The sequence below is a fragment of the Bufo gargarizans genome, chromosome 5 (genome assembly GCF_014858855.1).
Source record: "Bufo gargarizans isolate SCDJY-AF-19 chromosome 5, ASM1485885v1, whole genome shotgun sequence".
Lineage (NCBI taxonomy): Eukaryota > Metazoa > Chordata > Amphibia > Anura > Bufonidae > Bufo > Bufo gargarizans.
The window spans coordinates 6,563,688-6,589,375 of NC_058084.1; the positions used below are offsets into that span (position 1 = coordinate 6,563,688).

The 25,688-nt window shown below is 40.5% G+C and overlaps 1 protein-coding gene across 1 annotated transcript in view; it reads right to left on the reverse strand.

The window, feature by feature from the left end:
* The window catches only part of KCNQ3 (potassium voltage-gated channel subfamily Q member 3), a 140,210-nt gene that overhangs the window by 110,178 nt on the left and 4,344 nt on the right, over positions 1-25,688 (reverse strand). The window contains exons 2-3 of the mRNA XM_044293690.1: positions 9,389-9,479; positions 3,118-3,244 (exon numbers count right to left, since the gene is read on the reverse strand). Coding sequence (XP_044149625.1) covers positions 3,118-3,244; positions 9,389-9,479 — 218 coding nt within the window. The remainder of the gene's footprint in view (positions 1-3,117; positions 3,245-9,388; positions 9,480-25,688) is intronic.

Below are 25,688 nucleotides of genomic sequence, written 5' to 3' on the forward strand. Positions count from 1 at the left end.
GGCCTAGAAGTCATTTAATTTCTAGAAAAATAAATGAAAAAAATAATAAAAAGATAAATAAATCTCATAATAAAAACTGCTCTGCTTTTGTAACATCCTGTAGCTCGGAATTTTTGCAAGTTTGCTCCATAGTTATTGCTCTATAGAAGCATTTTTTGAATCTGGCTATGGATGATCAATGGCGATCTGCATTGGATTTTGATATTAAATGTGTGAACCTCGTGCCCCCACCTTATCACAAGAGATGAGTCCCAGACGATTTTTGGATCCAGTGAAAAGTAATCCAGTCTGTGGCCATCGGAAATGTATGAGCTGTAAACATATGAATGTATCCAAATATGGTAAATCTACTTCAAATGGCCACACTTTTAGGCTACTTTCACACTTGTGGCAGTTCCGTCAGATCCAACAATCCGGACGCAAACTGATGGCATTTGTCAGACAGATCCGTCTGACAAATGCATTGAAATACCGGATCCGTCTCTCCGGTGTCATCCGGAAAAACGGATCCGGTATTAATGTTTTTTTTTGCATTTTTAAAGGTCTAGGCATGCGCAGACCGGAAAGCCGGATCCGTTTTGCTGGAACACTTAATGCCGGATCCGGCACTAATACACTTCAATGTAAATTAATGCCGGATCCGGCATTCCGCAAGTGTTCAGGATTTTTGGCCGGAGAGAAAACTGCAGCATGCTGCGGTATTTTCTCCGTCCAAAAAACGTAAGAGGGACTGAACTGATGCATCCTGAACGGATTGTTCTCCATTCAGAATGCATTAGGATAAAACTGATAAGTTCTTTTCTGGTATTGAGCCCCTAGGATGGAACTCTATACCGGAAAAGAAAAACGCTAGTGTGAAAGTACCGTAATGCTGACACAGAGAAAGAAACGTCTCTTCCGCAAGTTTCCACTTTGCGGTGTCATCAAGCAGATGTCTCTGGATTCTCTGTGCAAGGCCTCTTGCACACAAACGTTTTTTGTTTTCGTTTCCGTTCCATTTTTTGCATTCCATTCCATTTCAATGGATACGCAAAAAAACGGTAGGTATTCTGTGTGTCTTCTGTTTCCGTATTTCCGTTTTTTCCGTTCCGTTCAAAGATAGAACATGTCCTATTATTGTCCGCATAACGGACAAGGATAGGACTGTTCTATCAGAGGCCAGCTGTTCCATTCTGAAAAAAAACGGAATGCACACAGACATCATCCGTATTTTTTGCAGATCCGTTTTTTGCGGACCGTAAAAATAGTGAAAAAGCCATACAGTTGTGTGCAAGAGGCCCAAGGAATAGAGCGGGCGAGCAGACCTAGTCGAGGGGGAGACCATAAAAGGAAGCTACTAAATAGAGAATCCTTCTGGGTCTTTCAGTTGGGGAGCTGCACCCCTCAGGGTCTCAACCGCAGACACGATTTAATTTTACAATATTGAGTCTTTAATATGTACATTATTTATTCTTTGTGCTATTCTTCAGCCATCTGTTGTTTATAGTGACGCACTCGCTGCATGTGTTTTCCATTCCACTTAATTGCAACCCTCCCATCTCTGAATGAAACGATACCAGAGTATTGAGTATTTAAAGGTTGAAAGTGGAGTTAAAGCTTAGTCATGAATAAGGACCCAGCTACGGAGGTCCGAAACGCGTAGACGCTTCATGGAGAGTATGGATTTTATTTGCACATTTGTTATTTAATAAAGTAAATCACTTTTGGATAAGCTGGACTTTACCATTGATATTTCTTCTGTGTAACCTTATAGTTGTAATACAGATCCTGACCAGCAGATGGCAGTGTATAATCTTATAGTTGTAATACAGATCCTGACCAGCAGATGGCAGTGTGTAACCTTACTGTTGCAATACAGATCCTGACCGGCAGATGGCAGTGGGTAACCTTATAGTTGTAATACAGATCCTGACCAGCAGATGGCAGTGTGTAACCTTATAGTTGTAATACAGATCCTGACCAGCAGATGGCAGTGTGTAACCTTATAGTTGTAATACAGATCCTGACCAGCAGATGGCAGTGTGTAACCTTATAGTTAGGAAGGGATGCAAATGAGCTCTTAACAAGCTCCGCCTCCAATGCCACCAGATGTAAGGCAGCTATCCTAGAAGTCAATGTTCAGCTCTTAAAATAAGCCTTGAGACATGACTTGGATATTAAAAAAGACAGCACCTCATCTGCAGACAGCTGTTTCTCTTCACTGATGAGGGGCAATCACCCTGAAACAGCTGTCTGCAGATGAGGTGCTGTCTTTTTTAATATCCAAGTCATGTCTCGAGGCTTATTTTAAGAGCTGAACATTGACTTCTAGGATAGCTGCCTTACATCTGGTGGCATTAGAGGCGGAGCTTGTTAATAGCTCATTTGCATCCCTTCCCTCCCAGAATTCCAGAGGAGCATGTATAGCCTGTAAGTCTCCTCACGCCGATTAAGGTGCTCTCTCCCTAAGGAGAGCTAGTACCCCCCTAACCTTATAGTTGTAATACAGATTCAGACCAGCAGATGGCAGTGGGTAACCTTACAGTTGTAATACAGAGCCTGACCAGCAGATGGCAGTGGGTAGCCTTACAGTTGTAATACAGAGCCTGACCAGCAGATGGCAGTGTGTAACCTTATAGTTGTAATACAGACCCTGACCAGCAGATGGCAGTGGGTAGCCTTACAGTTGTAATACAGAGCCTGACCAGCAGATGGCAGTGGGTAACCTTACAGTTGTAATACAGAGCCTGACCAGCAGATGGCAGTGTGTAACCTTATAGTTGTAATACAGACCCTGACCAGCAGATGGCAGTGGGTAGCCTTACAGTTGTAATACAGAGCCTGACCAGCAGATGGCAGTGGGTAACCTTACCGTTGTAATACAGAGCCTGACCAGCAGATGGCAGTGTGTAACCTTATAATTGCTTCCGAGACTACTGGAGGTTTTAAACAATATTTTTTTGGTAAAAAGAAGTGTCAGGAAGCCGCCCAGTACAGTTCTGGGACAAGCTGCAGAAAAATGGTTTTAGTTCAGTTTTGTCACAAAGAACTAGTGCTAGTTTGTGGTATTTTTATGTGTTTCGTGTTCTGTGATGCTCCCCCTTAAAGTGAATGGAGTTTCTGTCCCCCGTGTCTCACCCAGCATACAGAGAGGTTTTCTGGCAAACTTCAGCCGCCCCCTCCAGCCTTTATAGCGACAGCAGCAACCGGCGGCCCAAATCCTGAGCGCAAATTCTGCTCCGAAGATGACGAGGGCGAATCGTTCCTGGAGGAGAAATGGGACACAGTTACCATGCGTTCCCCTGCCCCCCCACACACATACCTGCACAATGTAGTCGGCTGCCGCCACCAGGGGGCGTTGTGCTTGATAAAAGTCACACACATGGCTCAGCATTAGTCCAGCCTGGAGGACAGTTTTTGCCAGTAATTCCACACCGCTGCCACTGAGGGGCGCACTGCGATAATGGCGGCCTCCAGTGATGTCAAAGGAAAGTGCGTGAATCTGGTGGCTCCTCCTAGTGGAGAATTGAATCCTCTAACCCTGAATCTGAGAGAAAAACGGGGCCTTATAACGACATAAAGTGAAATTATTCAAGACAGAACTGAGGATCTATTTGAGCCGAATGTTTATAGGGGGCACTCTGCCGGCACCGTTTATAGGGGGCACTCTGCCGGCACCGTTTATAGGGGGCACTCTGCCGGCACCGTTTATAGGGGGCACTCTGCCGGCACCGTTTATAGGGGGCACTCTGCCGGCACCGTTTATAGGGGGCACTCTGCCGGCACCGTTTATAGGGGGGCACTCTGCCGGCACCGTTTATAGGGGGCACTCTGCCGGCACCGTTTATAGGGGGCACTCTGCCGGCACCGTTTATAGGGGGCACTCTGCCGGCACCATTTATAGGGGGGCACTCTGCCGGCAGCGTTTATAGGGGGACCTCCGCTTTCACCACTATTTATAGGGGGCACTCTGCTGGTATTAATAGGGGGCACTCTGCTGGCACTGTTTATAGGGGCACCCTGCTGGTATTGTTAATAGGGGGCACTCTGCTGGCACTGTTTATAGGGGCACTGTGTTGGCACTAGTTATAGGGGGCATTCTGCTGGTATTGTTACTAGGGGGCATTCTGCTGGTATTGTTACTAGGGGGCACTCTACTGGCACTGTTTATAGGGGCACTCTGCTAGTATTGTTAATAGGGGCACTCTGCTGGCATTGTTTATAGGGGCACACCGCTGGTATTGTTAATAGGGGGCCCTCTGCTGGCACTGTTTATAGGGGCACTCTGCTGGTATTGTTAATAGGGGGCACTCTGCTGGCACTGTTTATAGGGGCACTCTGCTGGTATTGTTAATAGGGGGCACTCTGCTGGCACTGTTTATTGGGGCACTCTGCTGGTATTGTTAATAGGGGGCACTCTGCTGGCACTGTTTATAGGGGCACTCTGCTGGTATTGTTAATAGGGGGCACTCTGCTGGCACTGTTTATAGGGGCACCCCGCTGGTATTGTTAATAGGGGGCACTCTGCTGGCACTGTTGATAGGGGGACCTCCGCTTTCACTACTATTTATAAGGAGCATTCTGCTGGGTGCAATGAAGCAATTAATTTAATTATAGGAAAAATACTATAAGAAAAGATTCTGGTTAGGTGACAACCAATATGTCCCCACCACACTATATCTCCATAAAGGGGTCACCCAACTTCCCCAGAAATTTTAATGCAACTCTGCCTAAATACTTGGTGATATATGAGTGGGGAATTCACTACACATTTGTGGAGATTTCCCATTCAGGATTTAGTTTTTTTAAAATTTGTTTTATATGTAGTGTATGCAGCAGTAGTACACGTCTGTCACCACTAGATGGCAGTAGACCCCTTTACATCACCTGGATGATGCCAGCCTGCGTGTTCTGCTGCTATGATAAATCTCATAGATCTCAGTGTAATAAAGCAGTGGAGCATAAATGGGGGTCTAGAGACAGGTTCCCTCTAACCACTGCTCGCTGTGCGTACGTATATTGCAGGAGTGCTGCATTGTGGGTAATCCAGCTATGACGGAGGGTGCTGTATATTCAAAGGTGGGAATGCTGCCATTTTTTGGCTGACTCTGCATGAACAGCCGGGGGGACTCCCAATGTCACTATTCTAGATGGTATTTTTGGGAAGGTAGACTAAACCTAAAAAGGAATGATGCATAAGAGCAGTAGATGACCTTTCCCCTCTGTTTGTCAGTCGCCAGGATTTTCTCCACGATCCTGAAACTTGTAGAAATCCTGGCGGTAACAAAAGAGTTAATCTCCTGCTGGTCTGTTCCATTTTGGATGAAGAACTAAGGGCCTAATCAAGGGGCGGGGCTTATCTTAGTGTCCTACTGCAGACAGGACAGAGGGGGGAGGCTCCTGCTGCAGACAGGACAGAAGGGGGAGGCTCCTGCTGCAGACAGGACAGAAGGGGGAGGCTCCTGCTGCAGACAGGACAGAAGGGGGAGGCTCCTGCTGCAGACAGGACAGAAGGGGGAGGCTCCTGCTGCAGACCAGGACAGAAGGGGGAGGCTCTGCTGCAGACAGGACAGAAGGGGGAGGTCCTGCTGCAGGACAGGACAGAAGGGGGGAGGCTCCTGCTGCAGACAGGAAGAGGGGGAGGCTCCTGCTGCAGACAGGACAGAGGGGGGAGGCTCCTGCTGCAGACAGGACAGAGGGGGGAGGCTCCTGCTGCAGACAGGACAGAGGGGGGGAGGCTCCTGCTGCAGACAGGACAGAGGGGGGAGGCTCCTGCTGCAGACAGGACAGAGGGGGGGAGGCTCCTGCTGCAGACAGGACAGAGGGGAGGAGGCTCCTGCTGCAGGACAGGACAGAGGGGGGGAGGCTCCTGCTGCAGACAGGACAGAGGGAGGAGGCTCCTGCTGCAGGACAGGACAGAGGGGGGAGGCTCCTGCTGCAGACAGGACAGAGGGGGGAGGCTCCTGCTGCAGACAGGAACAGAGGGGGGAGGCTCCTGCTGCAGACAGGACAGAGGGGGGAGGCTCCTGCTGCAGACAGAACAGAGGGGGAGGCTCCTGCTGCAGACAGGACAGAGGGAGGAGGCTCCTGCTGCAGACAGGACAGAGGGGGGAGGCTCCTGCTGCAGACAGGACAGAGGGGGGAGGCTCCTGCTGAGGACAGGACAGAGGGAGGAGGCTCCTGCTGCAGGCAGGACAGAGGGGGGAGGCTCCTGCTGCAGACAGGACAGAGGGGGGAGGCTCCTGCTGCAGACAGGACAGAGGGGGGAGGCTCCTGCTGCAGACAGAACAGAGGGGGGAGGCTCCTGCTGCAGACAGGACAGAGGGAGGAGGCTCCTGCTGCAGACAGGACAGAGGGGGGAGGCTCCTGCTGCAGACAGGACAGAGGGGGGAGGCTCCTGCTGCAGACAGGACAGAGAGGGGAGGCTCCTGCTGCAGCCTGCTGTCTTACAGACAGACACAGGACAGTGAGGAGCAGGAGGAGGGACACAGAGACATTAGATTTCTTTATGCATTTCTAAATTTTAATTGTAATATGGATTAGTCAGCTTTGTCCTGTTTCCTTCAATGGGACGAAGCTGAAATCCCCTGCACCACTGCAGTCCCATGTAAATGGTGGAGAGGCACCGCAGACCCTCCAAACAGCTGATCGCCGGGGGTGTCCAGAGTCGAAGCCCCACCATCTGATATTCATGGCATACACGACAATAAGGCCTCATGCACACGACAGTATTTTTTCACTGTCCGCAAAACGGGGTTCCGTTGGTCCGTGATCCGTGACCGTTTTTTCGTCCGTGGGTCTGCCTTGATTTTTGGAGGATCCACGGACATGAAAAAAAAGTCACGGACACGGATGCCAATCTTGTGTGCATCCGTGTTCTTATGGACCCAGTTTGTAGTATATTCTAACTAGAAGCGTCCCCATCACCATGGGAACGCCTCTGTGTTAGAATATACTGTCGGATATGAGTTTTCACGATGCAACTCATATCCGACAGTATATTCTAACATAGAGGCGTTCCCATGGTGATGGGGACGCTTCAAGTTAAAATATACCATCGGATTGGAGAAAACTCCGATCAGATGGTATAAATAAAGAGACTCCTGACTTTACACTGAAAGTCAATGGGGGACGGATCCGTTTGCAATTGCACCAATATTGTGTCAATGTCAAACGGATCCGTCCCCATTGACTTGCATTGTAATTCAGGACGATTCCGTTTGGCTCCGCACGGGCAGGCGGACACCAAAACGACTTTTTTTTCATGTCCGTGGATCCTCCAAAAATCAAGGAAGACCCACGGACGAAAAAACGGTCACGGATCACGGACCAACGGAACCCCGTTTTGCGGACAGTGAAAAAATACTGTCGTGTGCATGAGGCCTAAAATGGACTTATTCATATTATAAAGATTTCTGCCCTAATCTACCTCTGCTAAACCATTAACATCCAAAACCATATAGTAACCAAATCTTGTAATTGTATTATTATATAATATTGGTAGTCAATACCCTCTAGACAACCAGGGATATCAGATATTAACCCATAATTACCCTACACCACCCTGGATAATGGATATCAGTTTTACCCAGTCATCACCACAGACCACCAGATATACTAGATATTAACCACTATAAAACTCTAGACCACCAAGGATATTAGATAGTTACCCATAACTACCCTAGACCACCATGGATAACGGATAACAATATTAACCTAGTCTTCACATAGACCACCAAATATACTAGATATTAGCCACTATAAAACTCTAGACCAGGTATGGTCAACCTGCGGCTCTCCAGCTTTTGCAAAACTACAACTCCCAGCATGCCCAGTCTGCCTACAGCTATCATCCTACAGCAGGGCATGATGGGAGTTGTAGTTTTACAACAGCTGGAGAGCCGCAGGGTGGCCTGCCCTGCTCTAGACCACTAGGGATATTAGATATCAACCCATAACTACCCTAGACCACCCTGGATAACGGATATCAATATTTACCGAGTCTTTACCACAGACCACCAAATATACTAGATATTAACCACTATATAATTCTAGACCGCCGGGGATATTAGATATTAACCCATAACTACCCTAGACCACCATGGATAATAGAAACCAATATTAGCCCAGTCATCACCATAGACCATTATTCTTCACTACACAAATCTAGACCACCAGGGAAATTAGATATAAACCCATAACTACCCTACACCACCCTGGATAATGGATATCAGTTTTACCCAGTCATCACCACAGACCACCAGATATATTAGATATTAATCACTATAAAACTCTAGACCACCAGGGATATTAGATAGTTACCCATAACTACCCTAGACTACCATGGATAACGGATAACAATATTAACCTATTCTTCACATAGACCACCAAATATACTAGATATTAACCACTATAAAACTCTAGACCCCTAGGGATATTAGATATCAACCCATTACTACCCTAGACCACCGTGGATAACGGATATCAATATTAACCTAGTCTTCACCATAGACCACCAAATATACTAGATATTAACCACTATATAATTCTAGACCGCCGGGGATATTAGATATTAACCCATAACTACCCTAGACCACCATGGATAATAAAAAACAATATTAGCCCAGTCATCACCATTATTCTTCACTACACAAATCTATACCACCAGGGAAATTAGATATAAACCCATCACTACCCTACACCACCCTGGATAATGGATATGAATATTAATCTAGTAGAGACCACTAGAGATAACAGATTTTAATCACCATACATCTCTAGACCATCTGGATTATTAGATGTTAACCCATAAGTACCCCAGACCACCCTGGATATCAATATTAAGCCAATGATCACCAGACACCACTAGAGATAATAAATATTACCACCTATAGAACTCTAGACCACTAGGGTTATAAATATTAACCCATGACTACTCTAGACCACTCTAGATAATGGATCTCAACATTAACCAAGTCATCACCACAGACCACCAGAGATACTAGATAATATTCATTGTACAACTCTAGACCACCCAGGATATTACAGGAATTCTATCACTAATTCCTTACCAAGGCCATATAAAAACATGCAATGTAGTACATGTGCGAAGTAGGCAAAGTGAGCAGGACTGAGGGTGGAGGGGGAGACAGAACATTTTTATGTCTCTAGGTTGGCCATGAAAAAAGTAGAGGAAACCTATATACAACCATGCACACAATGTTAAAATAAAATAAAAATGCTACTAATTGGTCTCATAATCTAGTATTTTCTGCCCAAACAAAAATTAATTTCATAATTATTAGATGCCAGATTAAAGGAATTTTACTACATTATAAAACCATTACAGGAAAATGTTACATTGTGATGGAGCGGTACATTGCTGATTGCCTCTGTGGTGTATACTTACTATAAGAAGGAGCCAGTCTCCTGAAATATCTTCATATTCTTTGAACGTTGTAAGGATCGCTAACACCAGACACCCGAGGACAATAAGGAACCTGAAATACAAAAAATATCACGTTAATATATATATAATCTTAACGTGACAGTGCACAATAAGAATTTGCTTAATAAACAGCACATGTAAAATCCTGCATCTATCTGTTTTCACTTATTATTTTCATAGTGCATCTTAAAGAACAACATTTTGTTACAACCTGGAAAAGGTTAGCAATAGTAGTTATATTCTTGTACATAGGGCAGTATTATAGTAGTATATTCTTGTACATAGGAGCAGTATTATAGTAGTTATATTCTTGTACATAGGGCTATTATAGTAGTTATATTCTTGTACATAGGAGGCAGTATTATAGTAGTTATATTCTTGTACATAGGGGCAGTATTATAGTAGTTATATTCTTGTACATAGGAAGCAGTATTATAGTAGTATATTCTTGTACATAGGAGGCAGTATATAGTAGTATATTCTTGTACATAGGAGCAGTATATAGTATATATCTTGTACATAGGAGCAGTATTATAGTAGTATTCTTGTACATAGGAGCAGTATTATAGTAGTTATATTCTGGTACATAGGAGCAGTATTATAGTATATCTGGTACATAGGAGCAGTATTATAGTAGTTATATTCTGGTACATAGGAGCAGTATTATAGTAGTTATATTCTGGTACATAGGGAGCAGTATTATAGTAGTTATATTCTTGTACATAGGAAGGCAGTATATAGTAGTTATATTCTTGTACATAGGAGCAGTATTATAGTAGTTATATTCTGTACATAGGAGCAGTATTATAGTAGTTATATTCTTATACATAGGAGGCAGTATTACTAGTAGTTATATTCTTGTACATAGGAGGCGTATTATAGTAGTTATATTTGGTACATAGGAGCAGTATTATAGTAGTTATATTCTGGTACATAGGAGCAGTATTATAGTAGTTATATTCTTGTACATAGGAGGCAGTATTATAGTATTATATTTTTGTACATAGGAGGCAGTATTATAGTAGTTATATTCTGGTACATAGGAGCAGTATTATAGTAGTTATTATTCTTATACATAGGAGGCAGTATTATGTAGTATCAATATCTTAGTACATAGGAAGCAGTATTATAGTAGTTATATTCTTGTACATAGGGCAGTATTATAGTAGTTATATTCTTACATAGGAGCAGTATATAGTAGTTATATTTGGTACATAGGAGCAGTATTATAGTAGTTATATTATACATAGGAGCAGTATATAGTAGTTATATTCTTGTACATAGGAGCAGTATTATAGTAGTTATATCTTGTACATAGGAGGCAGTATTATAGTAGTTATATTCTTGTACATAGGAGCAGTATTATAGTAGTATCTTGTACATAGGAGCAGTATTATAGTAGTTATATTGTACATAGGAGGCAGTATAGTATTATATTGTACATAGGAGCAGTTATAGTAGTTATATTCTTGTACATAGGAGCAGTATTATAGTAGTTATATTCTTGTACATAGGAGCAGTATTATAGTAGTTATATTCTTGTACATAGGAGCAGTATTAGTAGTATATTCTTGTACATAGGAGCAGTATTTAGTAGTATTCTTGTACATAGGAGCAGTATTATAGTAGTTATATTCTTGTACATAGGAGCAGTATTATAGTATATTTGTACATAGGAGCAGTATTATAGTAGTTATATTCTGTACATAGGGGCGTAGTATAGTAGTTATATTTGGTACATAGGAGCAGTATTATAGTAGTTATATTCTGTACATAGGAGGCAGTATTATAGTAGTTATTTCTTGTACATAGGGCAGTATTATAGTAGTTATATTTGTACATAGGAGCAGTATTATAGTTATATCATGTTTTTTTTCTTTTTATTCTTCTTTACATAGGAGTTATATTCTTGTACATAGGAGCAGTATTATAGTAGTTATATTCTTGTACATAGGAGCAGTATTATAGTAGTTATATTCTTGTACATAGGAGCAGTATTATGTAGTTATATTCTTGTACATAGGAGCAGTATTATAGTAGTTATATTCTTGTACATAGGAGCAGTATTATAGTAGTTATATTCTTGTACATAGGAGCAGTATTATAGTAGTTATATTCTTGTACATAGGAGCAGTATTATAGTAGTTATATTCTGTAGACATAGGAGCAGTTTATAGTAGTATATTCTTGTACATAGGAGCAGTATTATAGTAGTTATATTCTTGTACAATAGGAGGCAGTATTATAGTAGTTATATTCTTGTACATAGGAGCAGTATTATAGTAGTTATATTCTTGTACATAGGAGCAGTATTATAGTAGTTATATTCTTGTACATAGGAGCAGTATTATAGTAATTATATTCTTGTACATAGGAGCAGTATTATAGTAGTTATATTCTTGTACATAGGAGCAGTATTATAGTAGTTATATTCTTGTACATAGGAGGCAGTATTATAGTAGTTATATTCTTGTACATAGGAGCAGTAGTATAGTAGTTATATTCCTTGTACATATGGAGCAGTATTATAGTAGTTATATTCTTGTACATAGGAGGCAGTATTATAGTAGTTCTATTCGTGTACATAGGAGGCAGTATTATAGTAGTTATATCTTGTACATAGGAGGCAGTATTATAGTAGTTATATTCTTATACTAGGAGCAGTATTATAGTAGTTATATTCTGGTACATAGGAGCAGTTATTATAGTAGTTATATTCTTGTACATAGGAGCAGTATTATAGTAGTTATATTCTTGTACATAGGAGCAGTATTATAGTAGTTATATTCTTGTACATAGGAGCAGTATTATAGTAGTTATATTCTTGTACATAGGAGCAGTATTATAGTAGTTATATCTTGTACATAGGAGCAGTATTATAGTAGTTATATTCTTGTACATAGGAGCAGTATTATAGTAGTTATATTCTTGTACATAGGAGCATATATAGTAGTTATATTCTTGTACATAGGAGCAGTATTATAGTAGTTATATTCTTGTACATAGGAGCTATTATAGTAGTTATATTCTTGTACATAGGAGCAGTATTATAGTAGTTATATTCTTGTACATAGGAGCAGTATTATAGTAGTTATATTCTTGTACATAGGAGCAGTATTATAGTAGTTATATTCTTGTACATAGGAGCAGTATTATAGTAGTTATATTCTTGTACATAGGAGCAGTATTATAGTTATATTCTTGTACATAGGAGCAGTATTATAGTAGTTATATTCTTGTACATAGGAGCAGTATTATAGTAGTTATATTCTTGTACATAGGAGCAGTATTATAGTAGTTATATTCTTGTACATAGGAGCAGTATTATAGTAGTTATATTCTTGTACATAGGAGCAGTATTATAGTAGTTATATTCTTGTACATAGGAGCAGTATTATAGTTATATTCTTGTACATAGGAGCAGTATTATAGTAGTTATATTCTTGTACATAGGAGCAGTATTATAGTAGTTATATTCTTGTACATAGGAGCAGTATTATAGTAGTTATATTCTTGTACATAGGAGCAGTATTAGTAGTTATATTCTTGTACATAGGAGCAGTATTATAGTAGTTATATTCTTGTACATAGGAGCAGTATTAGTAGTTATATTCTTGTACATAGGAGCAGTATTATAGTAGTTATATTCTTGTACATAGGAGCAGTATTATAGTTATATTCTTGTACATAGGAGCAGTATTATAGTAGTTATATTCTTGTACATAGGAGGCAGTCTATAGTAGTTATATTCTTGTACATAGGGCAGTATTATAGTATGTATATTCTTGTACATAGGAGCAGTATTATAGTAGTATATTCTTGTACATAGAGCAGTATTATAGTAGTTATATTCTTAGTACATAGGATGGGGCAGTATTATAGTAGTTATATTCTTGTACATAGGAGCAGTATTATAGTAGTTATATTCTTGTACATAGGAGCAGTATTATAGTAGTTATATTCTTGTAATAGGAGCAGTATTATAGTAGTTATATTCTTATCATAGGAGGCGATATTATAGTAGTGTATATTCTTGTACATAGGAGCAGTATTATAGTAGTTATATTCTTGAACATAGGAGCAGTATTATAGTAGTTATATTCTTGTACATAGGAGCAGTATTATAGTAATTATATTCTGTAACATAGGAGGCAGTATTATAGTAGTTATATTCTTGTACATAGGCGCAGTATTATAGTAATTATATTCTGGTACATTAGGAGCAGTATTATAGTAGTTATATTCTTGTACATAGGAGCAGTATTATAGTAGTTATATTCTGGTACATAGGAGGCAGTATTATAGTAGTTATATTCTTGTAGCAATAGGTAGGCAGTAGTATTATAGCAGTTATATCTTGTACATAAGGAGCAGTATTATAGTAGTATATTCTTGTACATAGGAGGCAGTATTATAATAGTTATATTCTTGTACATGGAGCAGTATTATAGTAGTTATATTCTTGTACATAGAAGACAGTATTATAGTAGTTATATTCTTGTACATAGGAGCAGTATTATAGTAGTTATATTCTTGTACATAGAAGCAGTATTATAGTAGTTATATTCTTGTACATAGAAGGCAGTATTATAGTAGTTATATTCTTGTACATAGAAGGCAGTATTATAGTAGTTATATTCTTGTACATAGGAGCAGTATTATAGTAGTTATATTCTTGTACATAGAAGGCAGTATCACAATAAGTATAATCTTGTACAGAAAATACAGCGGTTCCTCAAGTTACAATATTAATTGGTTCCAGGACAACAAAATTCCTTTGTTTAATTCTGTTGTGAAGAGAAGCAGGAAATGTGGAGCTTTATTTAACTGAAATGTAAGTTGTAGATACTATAAAAATATAAGATGTAATTGTTGAGGTATTTACTTAAAATTAAAAACATCTATGTATCCATTTGATAGAGAATGATTATCACATGTATAGACAATTTCTCAAATTAATCCACAATTTCTTGATATGTCTAGAAAATCGTCATGCAGTGCCAAGTGCAACAGATATACAAATCACCAAACAATACAGCCATTCAGTGCTCAAAATAAATGGTCATTCAGTGTTCAAATAAATAATACCACCATACAAAGCCAGGATAAACTTTTCTATTTATTATCCACATAAAACTGCACATAATGCCCATGTAACGAGAATACCAAATAAGACTTCCCTATTTAGTATACATGCACAATTCAAATAGAGCTTACATAATGCTTTCATATAGTTCCCACATAATACTGCAATCCAGTTACCACATTAGACCACTTGACACCATTAATAACACTGGGTGGGTTATAGGTGACAATTCTTGGTGGTCTATAGTGGTGAAATAATCAATAGCTTTGATGTGGATCTCTCTGGCTGTCTAGGGTAGTAATGTTGCTTCTGGGAGGGGTCCCATCCTCAGGATAATATGAAAACCCTAGACCCTTGGAGATTACCCAGTTCTCCAGCTTTTAAAACCAGTCCTGACACCCTGATAGTAATGAAAGTATTTGTGTCTTGTTGTCAGATCAGTGGAGGTCCTCTAAGTTCTCTATTGATCACGAGAATGGAGTCATATGTCATATTTAGCTCAAAATCTGTAGAAAATAATATTGATAAACGTTTTCAACTTTTTATGAAGATTTAGATGAATTCTTTGCGATTTTTGAAAAAGAATTTGCTCAAAAAGACGGCAAACTTTAGCTCAGATTTCCTAATGAGACAGATTAATGGGAGATTTTTCCATTATGTGGATTGGGCAGCAGAGCTCTAGATGTGATGTCTAGTTAGAAGAGTATGGATGTCGATCTGTACACACATTATTCAGCATTGACACTGTAAAACTTATCATTACTTTGCAGGTTGCACTCCCACACACAATTACACTGGTGATAAATCCGCTCAGCTGTACAGACTGGTTGTCAGAGCTACAGCAGAAACTTTTTGAGAGGTTGAAAATTTCAATACATCTTCGTCCAGATTATGTAAACTGAAAAGCAAAAGTATCAACAATGTATCTATGCAGTTGCAAAAAGTTTTGGTCACATTTCAGATGGTCCTTAGAATTGCCAGCACAAGCGCACCCTAGTCTTCTCAGGGTATAGTCATCTCAGGGTATATAAGGCACCTTCCCCTAGAGGAGAGTGCCTTAACTTTTGGTTTTTTAGCTTGCCAGTTCCATACCAAGGTGTGCTGTTCTGATTCTCTGCCCATGTACCGACCTCTGCCTGTTTACCAACTCTGATCCTCTGCTGCCTGACCTGACCCTTGCCCATTTACCTTACTGACCCACTGTTGCCGGCCCTGACATCGGACTTTGTTAATGGATATGCACATATTCTGCCTGCCCTGACCTCTGACTAGGCGTATTGCCTGACTCCTTGGTGCCTTGCACCGAGGTGTCTATCACCCCCATGGGTCAGCAGCCAACTAAGCCTGGACTGTTCGAAGAGGTAGTGGCTTGGTGTCTTCCCTGTAGCGAAGTCCAAATCCCTGTATAAGGGTTAAAGAGTAAAACCTTGGAATTGCATGGATAACACCTTTAGGAGTAGCACTAGGTTAAACCTGTTGGTTGCCACAGTAGTTCCACACCCACTGCCCGAAACACTTGGACTTCACTGGGCCACATATGCAAATGAAGAAGATTCAGAACATTGGCAGATGTTCCAAAGAGTAGTTGGCCAACCAGGCTTACTACTGGGTGGGACAAACTTATCCAGCAAATCCACAGTCACCTCAGAAAAACATCCCAAGACAAGCAAGTCTTTTGAATCCTAGCTAAGGTCAGTCAGAGATCACCCACATAAGTTCCTGTCCCCAACGAGGCTCACTATCTAATTTCCCTATCTCACCAGAGTCAATTTTGTAGGAAGCCAACTAGGCTAGGCTTTTGGAGTTAGGAAGGAGACTGGAGGAAACCCACAGAGAGAACATACAAACGCCATCCAGATGTCATCCTTCAAACCCAAAACACCAGTGCTACAAGACAAGAGTACCAACCACTCTGCTGTCCAAAACCAAGAGCAACATCAAGCCTCACTTCACATTCAAGCAAAATATATGCACAAAAGTTTACCAGATACCAAAAGGAAGAACATCCATGAAGAGCCACATATCATAGTGTTGGTCTCAGAGCCTCCAGCACCTTGGAAACTAGATGAGGTCTACACTCAGATCATATTCTTACCATTACTCGGTCTAAATTGGGAGCTATAGTTTCAATCGTGAAGTGTTGGAATGGTTGGGGGGGGGGGGGGGGTCTTAATAAAAGTTTCTATGGGCCCAGCCTTTTTAAGTTATGCCCCTTGGAGACACCTCTGTGATCCCTCCTTCACAAGTAAATGGGGGGGTTCTCTAATAGCCATTAACATCAACAACCTTAAAGGGGAGATCCTACAAAAAACACATTCATTCTGTACACAGGATGGATGATAAATATATGATTGCTGAAGGCCTCACTACCAGGGCCATCACTGATCACTAAAATGAGTAGGACTTGGTGCTGCAGTTTTGTGGTGCCACTCCATTCATGGATCTTTGGGAACTGCCAAGCACAGCTGACCATTCACTAGGCTCTAAATTAAAAATTAAAGGGGTTTCCCAGCTAGTAAAAAAAATAATTAAAAAAAGGGACAGAATGCCTTTAAAAAAAAAAAAAATCATACATCCCTGCCCTTCTGGGACCCCCTGCTGGTCTCTACTTCCTGATCCATCTCAACAAGGAAATGTGACCACCTGGCTGAGGTGGGACACCACTGTGGCCAGTAATCGGTAAAGTGGTTACATTTTTCAGGACTCCTTTTAATTATATGGGTATTTTGGAGGGATAGCTCGAGGGGGCTTTTCTCATCTCCAGGAACCAATACATACTGATAACAACTGTTAGTGCAGGAGGACAGCTGACAATTACTCTTACTGATGGTCGCATAAATGCACCATGGCTGTGCCGACAAATTCACCATGACCGCTCTGTGTCAATGAGGTCCATACAACTGAGATTAGAAATCGGCAAATTATACTACATGTGTCTTTAGGAAGACCCAGAGATCTTCATAGGAGCTGTATACACAAAATGGCAATTCATTGTATTCAAGAAAATTTGCAAATTTGCTTGGATTTTGTTCAGATGCCGTGGATCAGTGAACACAGCCATTAACATGAGAGCCTCACAAGGTCTCTTCTAGAACACCAGGCCACCAGCAAAGGACATTCCAGAGAAGTTGATGACCTCTATCAGTCAAGGAAGACTTTTTCTATGTCTCTGGGCTTTCGTAAAACGTAAGTGAAAGACATTACCTCCAAATGTAGAAGACTTGGGACAGTGGGGAATGCTCCCAGGAGTGGTGGGACTGCCTAAATGACTCTGAGACAACGGAAACTACTCATCCAAGAAGTCCCAAGACACCTCAGAAGAACATCCTAAGTACTCAACCTGTCTAAAGCGAGTTATGGTCAAAATCTCTGGAGCAAGGCTGGTCAGCATGCTGCTCACCTGTTGTACACTGCCCGCAGCCGGCAGAGAAGAGCATGCCCTTTTTGAAAATTAGTATTGATATTGCCGGACAGCCATTTTCCATTTTTGTGTTTATGTTTTTTACTCCCTGCATTCTCAAAGACATACCTTTTTTTTATTATATTTTGTTCACATATCTGTATGAGTGTTTGTTTTTCCAGGACAAGTTGTACTTCCTAATGGCACCATTTAGTATTCTATATGATGTATTGGGAAGCTGGGAAAATATTACTGGGCTGGAAAAAAAAATTGGCTTGAGAAAAAATTAATAGGTGTTGGAATATAGTAAGAATGCAATCTTTTTCATCCCAAAAAAATAATAGATTTTTAATGTAGATGTGACTATGACCTAATAACTATAGGAGAGTGTTGTGGGCATGCTCTGTGTGACACATGCAGAGGTCACTACGTAAGGATGTGGAGAAGGTGAGCTGTGACCTTCACATGTTAGCTTCTAAGGGAGAGACTAGTGGGCATGCTCTTTGTGAGATATGCAGGAGTCACAGTATAAGGCCTAGTTCACACAAACGATTTTTTTGCGAGTGTACGGGCCGTTTTTTTGTGTTACGTATACGGTCCGTATACGGAACCATTCATTTCAATGGTTCCGCAAAAAAAAAACTGAATGTGTTCCGTTTGCATTCCGTTTCCGTATTTCCGTTTTTCCGTTCCGTTGAAAGATAGAGCTTGTCCTATATTTGGCCGTAAATCAAGGGTCGTGGCTCCATTCAAGTCAATGGGTCTGCAAAAAAAACGGGACACATACGGAAATTACGCATGTAATTACTGTATACTGTAAATGGCATACGGAAAAACGGAAAGGAAAAACGGAAAGGAAAAACGGAAAGGAAACGGAAACACAACGGAACTTAAAAAACGGAACAACGGATCCGTGAAAAACGGACCGCAAAAAACAATAAAAGCCATACAGTCGTGTGAACTAGGCCTAAGGATGTGGAAGAGATGAGTTGTGACTATCACCTATTGACTTCTATAGGAGAGCGCTGTGGGTATGAGTTGAATGACATATGCAGAGGTTACTAGGTAGGAATGTGGAGGAGGTGAGATGTGACCATTGTATGTTGACTTCTAAGGCAGAGTATAGTGGGCATGCTCTGTGTAACATGCACTGGTTTGTCCAGTAAAATGCAGAGCTCCCTGAAGAAAACCAGACAGACCTCACTATAGTCAATGGGAATATATATATATATATACAGTACAGACCAAAAGTTTGGACACACCTTCTCATTCAAAGAGTTTTCTTTATTTTCATGACTATGAAATTGTAGATTCACACTGAAGGCATCAAAACTATGAATTAACACATGTGGAATTATATACATAACAAAAAAGTGTGAAACAACTGAAAATATGTCATATTCTAGGTTCTTCAAAGTAGCCACCTTTTGCTTTGATTACTGCTTTGCACACTCTTGGCATTCTCTTGATGAGCTTCAAGAGGTAGTCACCTGAAATGGTCTTCCAACAGTCTTGAAGGAGTTCCCAGAGATGCTTAGCACTTGTTGGCCCTTTGCCTTCACTCTGCGGTCCAGCTCACCCCAAACCATCTCGATTGGGTTCAGGTCCGGTGACTGTGGAGGCCAGGTCATCTGGCGCAGCACCCCATCACTCTCCTTCATGGTCAAATAGCCCTTACACAGCCTGGAGGTGTGTTTAGGGTCATTGTCCTGTTGAAAAATAAATGATGGTCCAACTAAACGCAAACCGGATGGAATAGCATGCCGCTGCAAGATGCTGTGGTAGCCATGCTGGTTCAGTATGCCTTCAATTTTGAATAAATCCCCAACAGTGTCACCAGCAAAGCACCCCCACACCATCACACCTCCTCCTCCATGCTTCACGGTGGGAACCAGGCATGTAGAGTCCATCCGTTCACCTTTTCTGCGTCGCACAAAGACACGGTGGTTGGAACCAAAGATCTCAAATTTGGACTCATCAGACCAAAGCACAGATTTCCACTGGTCTAATGTCCATTCCTTGTGTTCTTTAGCCCAAACAAGTCTCTTCTGCTTGTTGCCTGTCCTTAGCAGTGGTTTCCTAGCAGATATTCTACCATGAAGGCCTGATTCACACAGTCTCCTCTTAACAGTTGTTCTAGAGATGTGTCTGCTGCTAGAACTCTGTGTGGCATTGACCTGGTCTCTAATCTGAGCTGCTGTTAACCTGCGATTTCTGAGGCTGGTGACTCGGATGAACTTATCCTCCGCAGCAGAGGTGACTCTTGGTCTTCCTTTCCTGGGGCGGTCCGCATGTGAGCCAGTTTCTTTGTAGCGCTTGATGGTTTTTGTGACTGCACTTGGGGACACTTTCAAAGTTTTCCCAATTTTTCGGACTGACTGACCTTCATTTCTTAAAGTAATGATGGCCACTCGTTTTTCTTTACTTAGCTGCTTTTTTCTTGCCATAATACAAATTCTAACAGTCTATTCAGTAGGACTATCAGCTGTGTATCCACCTGACTTCTCCACAACGCAACTGATGGTCCCAACCCCATTTATAAGGCAAGAAATCCCACTTATTAAACCTGACAGGGCACACCTGTGAAGTGAAAACCATTTCAGGTGACTACCTCTTGAAGCTCATCAAGAGAATGCCAAGAGTGTGCAAAGCAGTAATCAAAGCAAAAGGTGGCTACTTTGAAGAACCTAGAATATGACATATTTTCAGTTGTTTCACACTTTTTTGTTATGTATATAATTCCACATGTGTTAATTCATAGTTTTGATGCCTTCAGTGTGAATCTACAATTTTCATAGTCATGAAAATAAAGAAAACTCTTTGAATGAGAAGGTGTGTCCAAACTTTTGGTCTGTACTGTACATCAGAGGAGACGTCCATGGATGTAATAGGTATGCGGCGCTGTGTTCTCCTGTATGTTTGACCATGTGGAATTTAATGCCCATCTAAATATGTCTTTATCATTATGGCTGGGGGGCAAGGGTATACTGTGCAGTATACAGTTTTTTCTCGTAGGCCCAAGCTTGAGGAACAGCCCCGGGTCTTTGGGCCATTTAATCCGCCCCTGACTACAGGCTACATAATGCAGCATGAAATGGGTTAAAATAACAGGATCCTCCATGTCGTGTCTGCTGCCGTTCTCTGGGCATGGCTTGCGGAGGCAGGTGACCCATCGCTCGCTCACACTCCTCTGTCTAGTTGTATCGCGGTCACATACGGCTGAGAGCGCTGATCCGTTGTAAGTAATTTCTGCACCGTGGGAATCACCCTAAATTATTTACTCCACCTCGCCCCTTCCGACCTTCAAAAGCAACTCCTGCTTTACAGCTAAATAGAAAGCGACCCAAGGGGATACCCCATAAAGCACTGGTACGTCAGACACAGCTGCTTCTTTTAGTCCAGATACGTGGGGGCGAAGGAAACCCAAGGAAACTTTTTTCATAAGTAAAATAACCGTGAAAAATCTTTTTTTTATTTTTTAACATTGTCACTAAAATATTTATGAAGTCATCCATTATACAATAGACTGCACACAATCCACCCCCACCTGAGAGATCCAGGCACAGGGAAACTGAGCGGCTGGAAAGAGACCGAAGAAAGAGACAGCTAAAGGAAGACTGAGATGGCAAGATAGAAAGATAGATAGATAGATATGAGATAGATAGATAGATATGAGATAGATAGATAGATAGATATGAGATAGATAAGAGATAGATAGATAGATAGATATGAGATAGATAGATAGATAGATATGAGATAGATAGATATGAGATAGATAGATAGATATGAGAGAGATAGATAGATATAGATAGATAATAGATAGATAGATAGATAGATATGAGCTAGATACGGTAGATAGATAGATAGATAGATAGAGAGATAGATAATAGATAGATAGATAGGAGATAGATAGGAGATAGATAGGAGATAGATAGATAGATAGATAGATAGATATGAGATAGATAAGATAGATAGATAGATAGATAGATAGATATGAGATAGATAGATATGAGATAGATAATAGATAGATAGATAGATAGATAGATAGATAGATAGATAGATATGAGATAGATAGATATGAGATAGATAGATAGATATGAGAGAGATAGATAGATATAGATAGATAATAGATAGATAGATAGATATGAGCTAGATACGGTAGATAGATAGATAGATAGATAGATAGATAGATAGATAGATAGATAGATAGAGAGATAGATAATAGATAGATAGATAGGAGATAGATAGGAGATAGATAGGAGATAGATAGGAGATAGATAGATAGATAGATAGATAGATAGATAGATAGATAGATAGATATGAGATAGATAGATATGAGATAGATAGATAGATATGAGATAGATAAGATAGATAATAGATAGATAGGAATGATAGATATGAGATAGATAGATATGAGATAGATAGATAGATAGATAGATAGATAGATAGATATGAGATAGATAGATAGATATGAGATAGATAGATAGATAGATAGATAATAGATGATAGATAGATAGATAGATAGATAGATAGATAGATAGATAGATATGAGATAGATAGATAGATATGAGATAGATATGAGATAGATAGATAGATAGATAGATAATAGATGATAGATAGATAGATAGATAGATAGATAGATAGATAGATATGAGATAGATAGATATGAGATAGATATGAGATAGATATGAGATAGATAGATAGATAGATATGAGATAGATATGAGATAGATAGATAGAAATGAGGAATAGATAGACACAGATATATACACTGTATATTGCAATTGTGAAAAAAGCAGCACAAGTCCCCAAAGTAAACTGTAGTAGGTGCGTTCACAGACCCCGATGTTAGAGCTTCACATTAAAAAAAGAAAATTTGCAGCACTCCAAAATGATCAAAAAGTATAAAAAAACATTTATTCACCCATGTGGACAGATAGAGTCTCTTCACATGGTGAATAAAAGTTGTTTTAATACTTTTTCATCATTTTGCAGTGCTGCAGATTTTCTTTTTAGATAAATAGATAGATATAAGATAGATAGATAGATAGATAGATAGATAGATAGATATGAGGTAGATAGATATATAGATAGATAGATATGAGATGGATAGATAGATATGAGGTAGATAGATATATAGATAGATAGATATTAGATAGATAGATAGATAGATAGATAAGAGATAGATAGATAGACGTATATACTGCTAAGGACAGTGATTGGCTGTAGCGGTCACATGCTGTACTGTTGTATGCCTCCACTACCACTATATCTTTTATATTATATACTATGTACTGTAGTCTGTACTAATTATCTCTCCATGTAATGGATAAACAATAGCCCCATACAGTGACCATATAATATTACTGCTCAATAATAATGCTGATCTCAGATCATACCGCCGCACAGTGCCCCAGAACATTGTTACATACATGCACACACAGGAATATTGCCAGTGGTTCCCAGTCCTATAGATTAACCACACGCAGGGCTACACGTCTGCGAGGGCCACATCTCCTGAAAAATGTTTTCCTTTGACAGTCTCTATAGTCTTCGATAGTTTATTTTATTTTTTTGTGAAGACCATTAATGAGTACATGATCACTACCAGGGGAGCTCAGAGCCAGCGCAGTGAAATTGTACCCCAGGGCGCTCTGCCCGAATCCCCCCGGAATCTCAGAACCTCTGCGATGCTTACAAACCGCAGGCTGACTACACGAGCCCAGAGAGCAGCAATCCATCAGTCTCTAATGAAGCTGGTAAATCTCCAGAAATGGATTGGATCAATGGTAAGATCTTATGACTTGGCAAAGATGAAGCTTTTAGTTAATGGGAAACAAAGGAACAACATTATATAAATATCAAATCACTTCCAAATTTCAACATAAAGGGGTATTCCACCTTTATAAAAACAGGAGGAGACTGTTGTCCACCTAGTAGTGTAGACCCTGCTGATTAAGATGATACCTGTCCTGCCAACATTAGTTGTGTCATTTCAGAGAAAGAAGACTCTTATTCCGCAAGCAAATTAGAGCTTCAGTGCCCTGAGGGGTGGAGCCTAACCCCTCAGTGCCGCTCAGCTTTCTATTGCTAGCCACACCCCTTTTTTGTGTAAAGAATAAAAGTATTTTTTCTTGAGAATGCCGCAATCGATTTTCACAAGACAAGTATCATTTTATTCAGCAGGATAAACCTGCTTTACTAGGGTTGATCCTGGTGATAAATGCTTTTAAAGGAGGTCAAAATTCATGGATTTATAATAGGCCTGTGAAGGTTTGCAATAAAAGATGGTAGATACCTTAAAGAAGATATGAACACAGCTTATGAACATTTTGTTACATGAATACTGTAGATATATTTTGTACAGTAGTACCCTGGAGAAGGGCGTTTTGGAGCATGGATGTTTGTGGATATTTGCCCCTATTACTATTATATAAAGCCATCAATTTTATTGCATTTAGAAGGGTCAACTTGCAAGATGATTTATGTCATTGTGTACACTTACACTGTTTTATATTTTGAACTTCATTTCATTTTTTGTTGTTGTTATGTATCCGGTTCATTAGCACTGTTATTGCACTATATCTGCACTGCACCATGGAAAGGGTTAATGCGCCACCAGCTAATACTGAGAGACTTTGGGACTTTCTATCTGAGCACTGAGAAGTTAGAAATCTTCCACAGTTACTATAAGGGACTATGCAAAATATTGGATGGGAAAAAAACAGACACACTGACCTTTTGTTTGTCTGGATTAGCTCTGTTGTTTAGGACTGAAGACTGGAAGAAAACACTTAGTCATTCCCATAGACTTGTACTGAAATTCTATATAAGTTTATGGCAGACTGAAATTGCAACAACGTTTCTGTTAGGCTGCGCTTCTCCACTCCTCCCCTCCCACTCGAATATTCTAGTTTAGCTAGAAACTATATAAAACTAGAACCTTCCTAGTTGTCTGCTGATAGGAACCAGTGGTTAGTAGTAGGACTGACTCTGACCAGACCAGAAAAGGACACTGAGACAGGGATACCCTGCCCAAAGACTGAGCCACAAACCCTAGGCTACCAGCCTTTAGGCAGGATATCAACCTTTTGAGAGAGAGAGGGACAGCTAGCTCAGGCCTGTCCTTAGCATGGAACCTTCTTCTGCCACGGAGGAGACTCAGCTCAGTGCATTGCCTATATTGTTTTGCACTTAAATTCCTCCAGTAAAGAAGCACACTGGTTTACTGCAGACCCTGACTCTCTAGGCTTATTTACCATTGGTGTGCACCACGACTTACAATCCCCTCCAGAAAGCAGTAACACGTGGTGACACCTCAACAGTGTCTGGGGAATCCAGAATAGCTTTGGGGCCACCTCAACTGGGAAACTACAGTGTAATCACTGCATTAACAAAGAATTTGCAACATATCTGAAATCCTACAATGTAATGGACTCCAGCAGAATTTTGCACAATTTTGAGATGCGGATTTAGGTGTGACTAGAGCATAAATTTAATGATGCGGTCATCTATCCACATAGAGTAGGCCCTCCAGGTCATACAGCAGCTGCCTCCATTACAGCCCCCCGTATAGACAAGAGCTTCTTCAGGTCTCTTCTGAATAGATTTCCTCTGGTGTTTTTGTTGACTTGAAAGGTTTTCTAACAAAATGGATTATTTGGCAGCGAAACCTCGAACTGCGATCAATAATCCATTAGCAGTTTATAAAGTATCTGACTTATCAGCGCATCAATTCATCATCGTCATTCAGAGGAGGGAAAGTAATAATGTAAG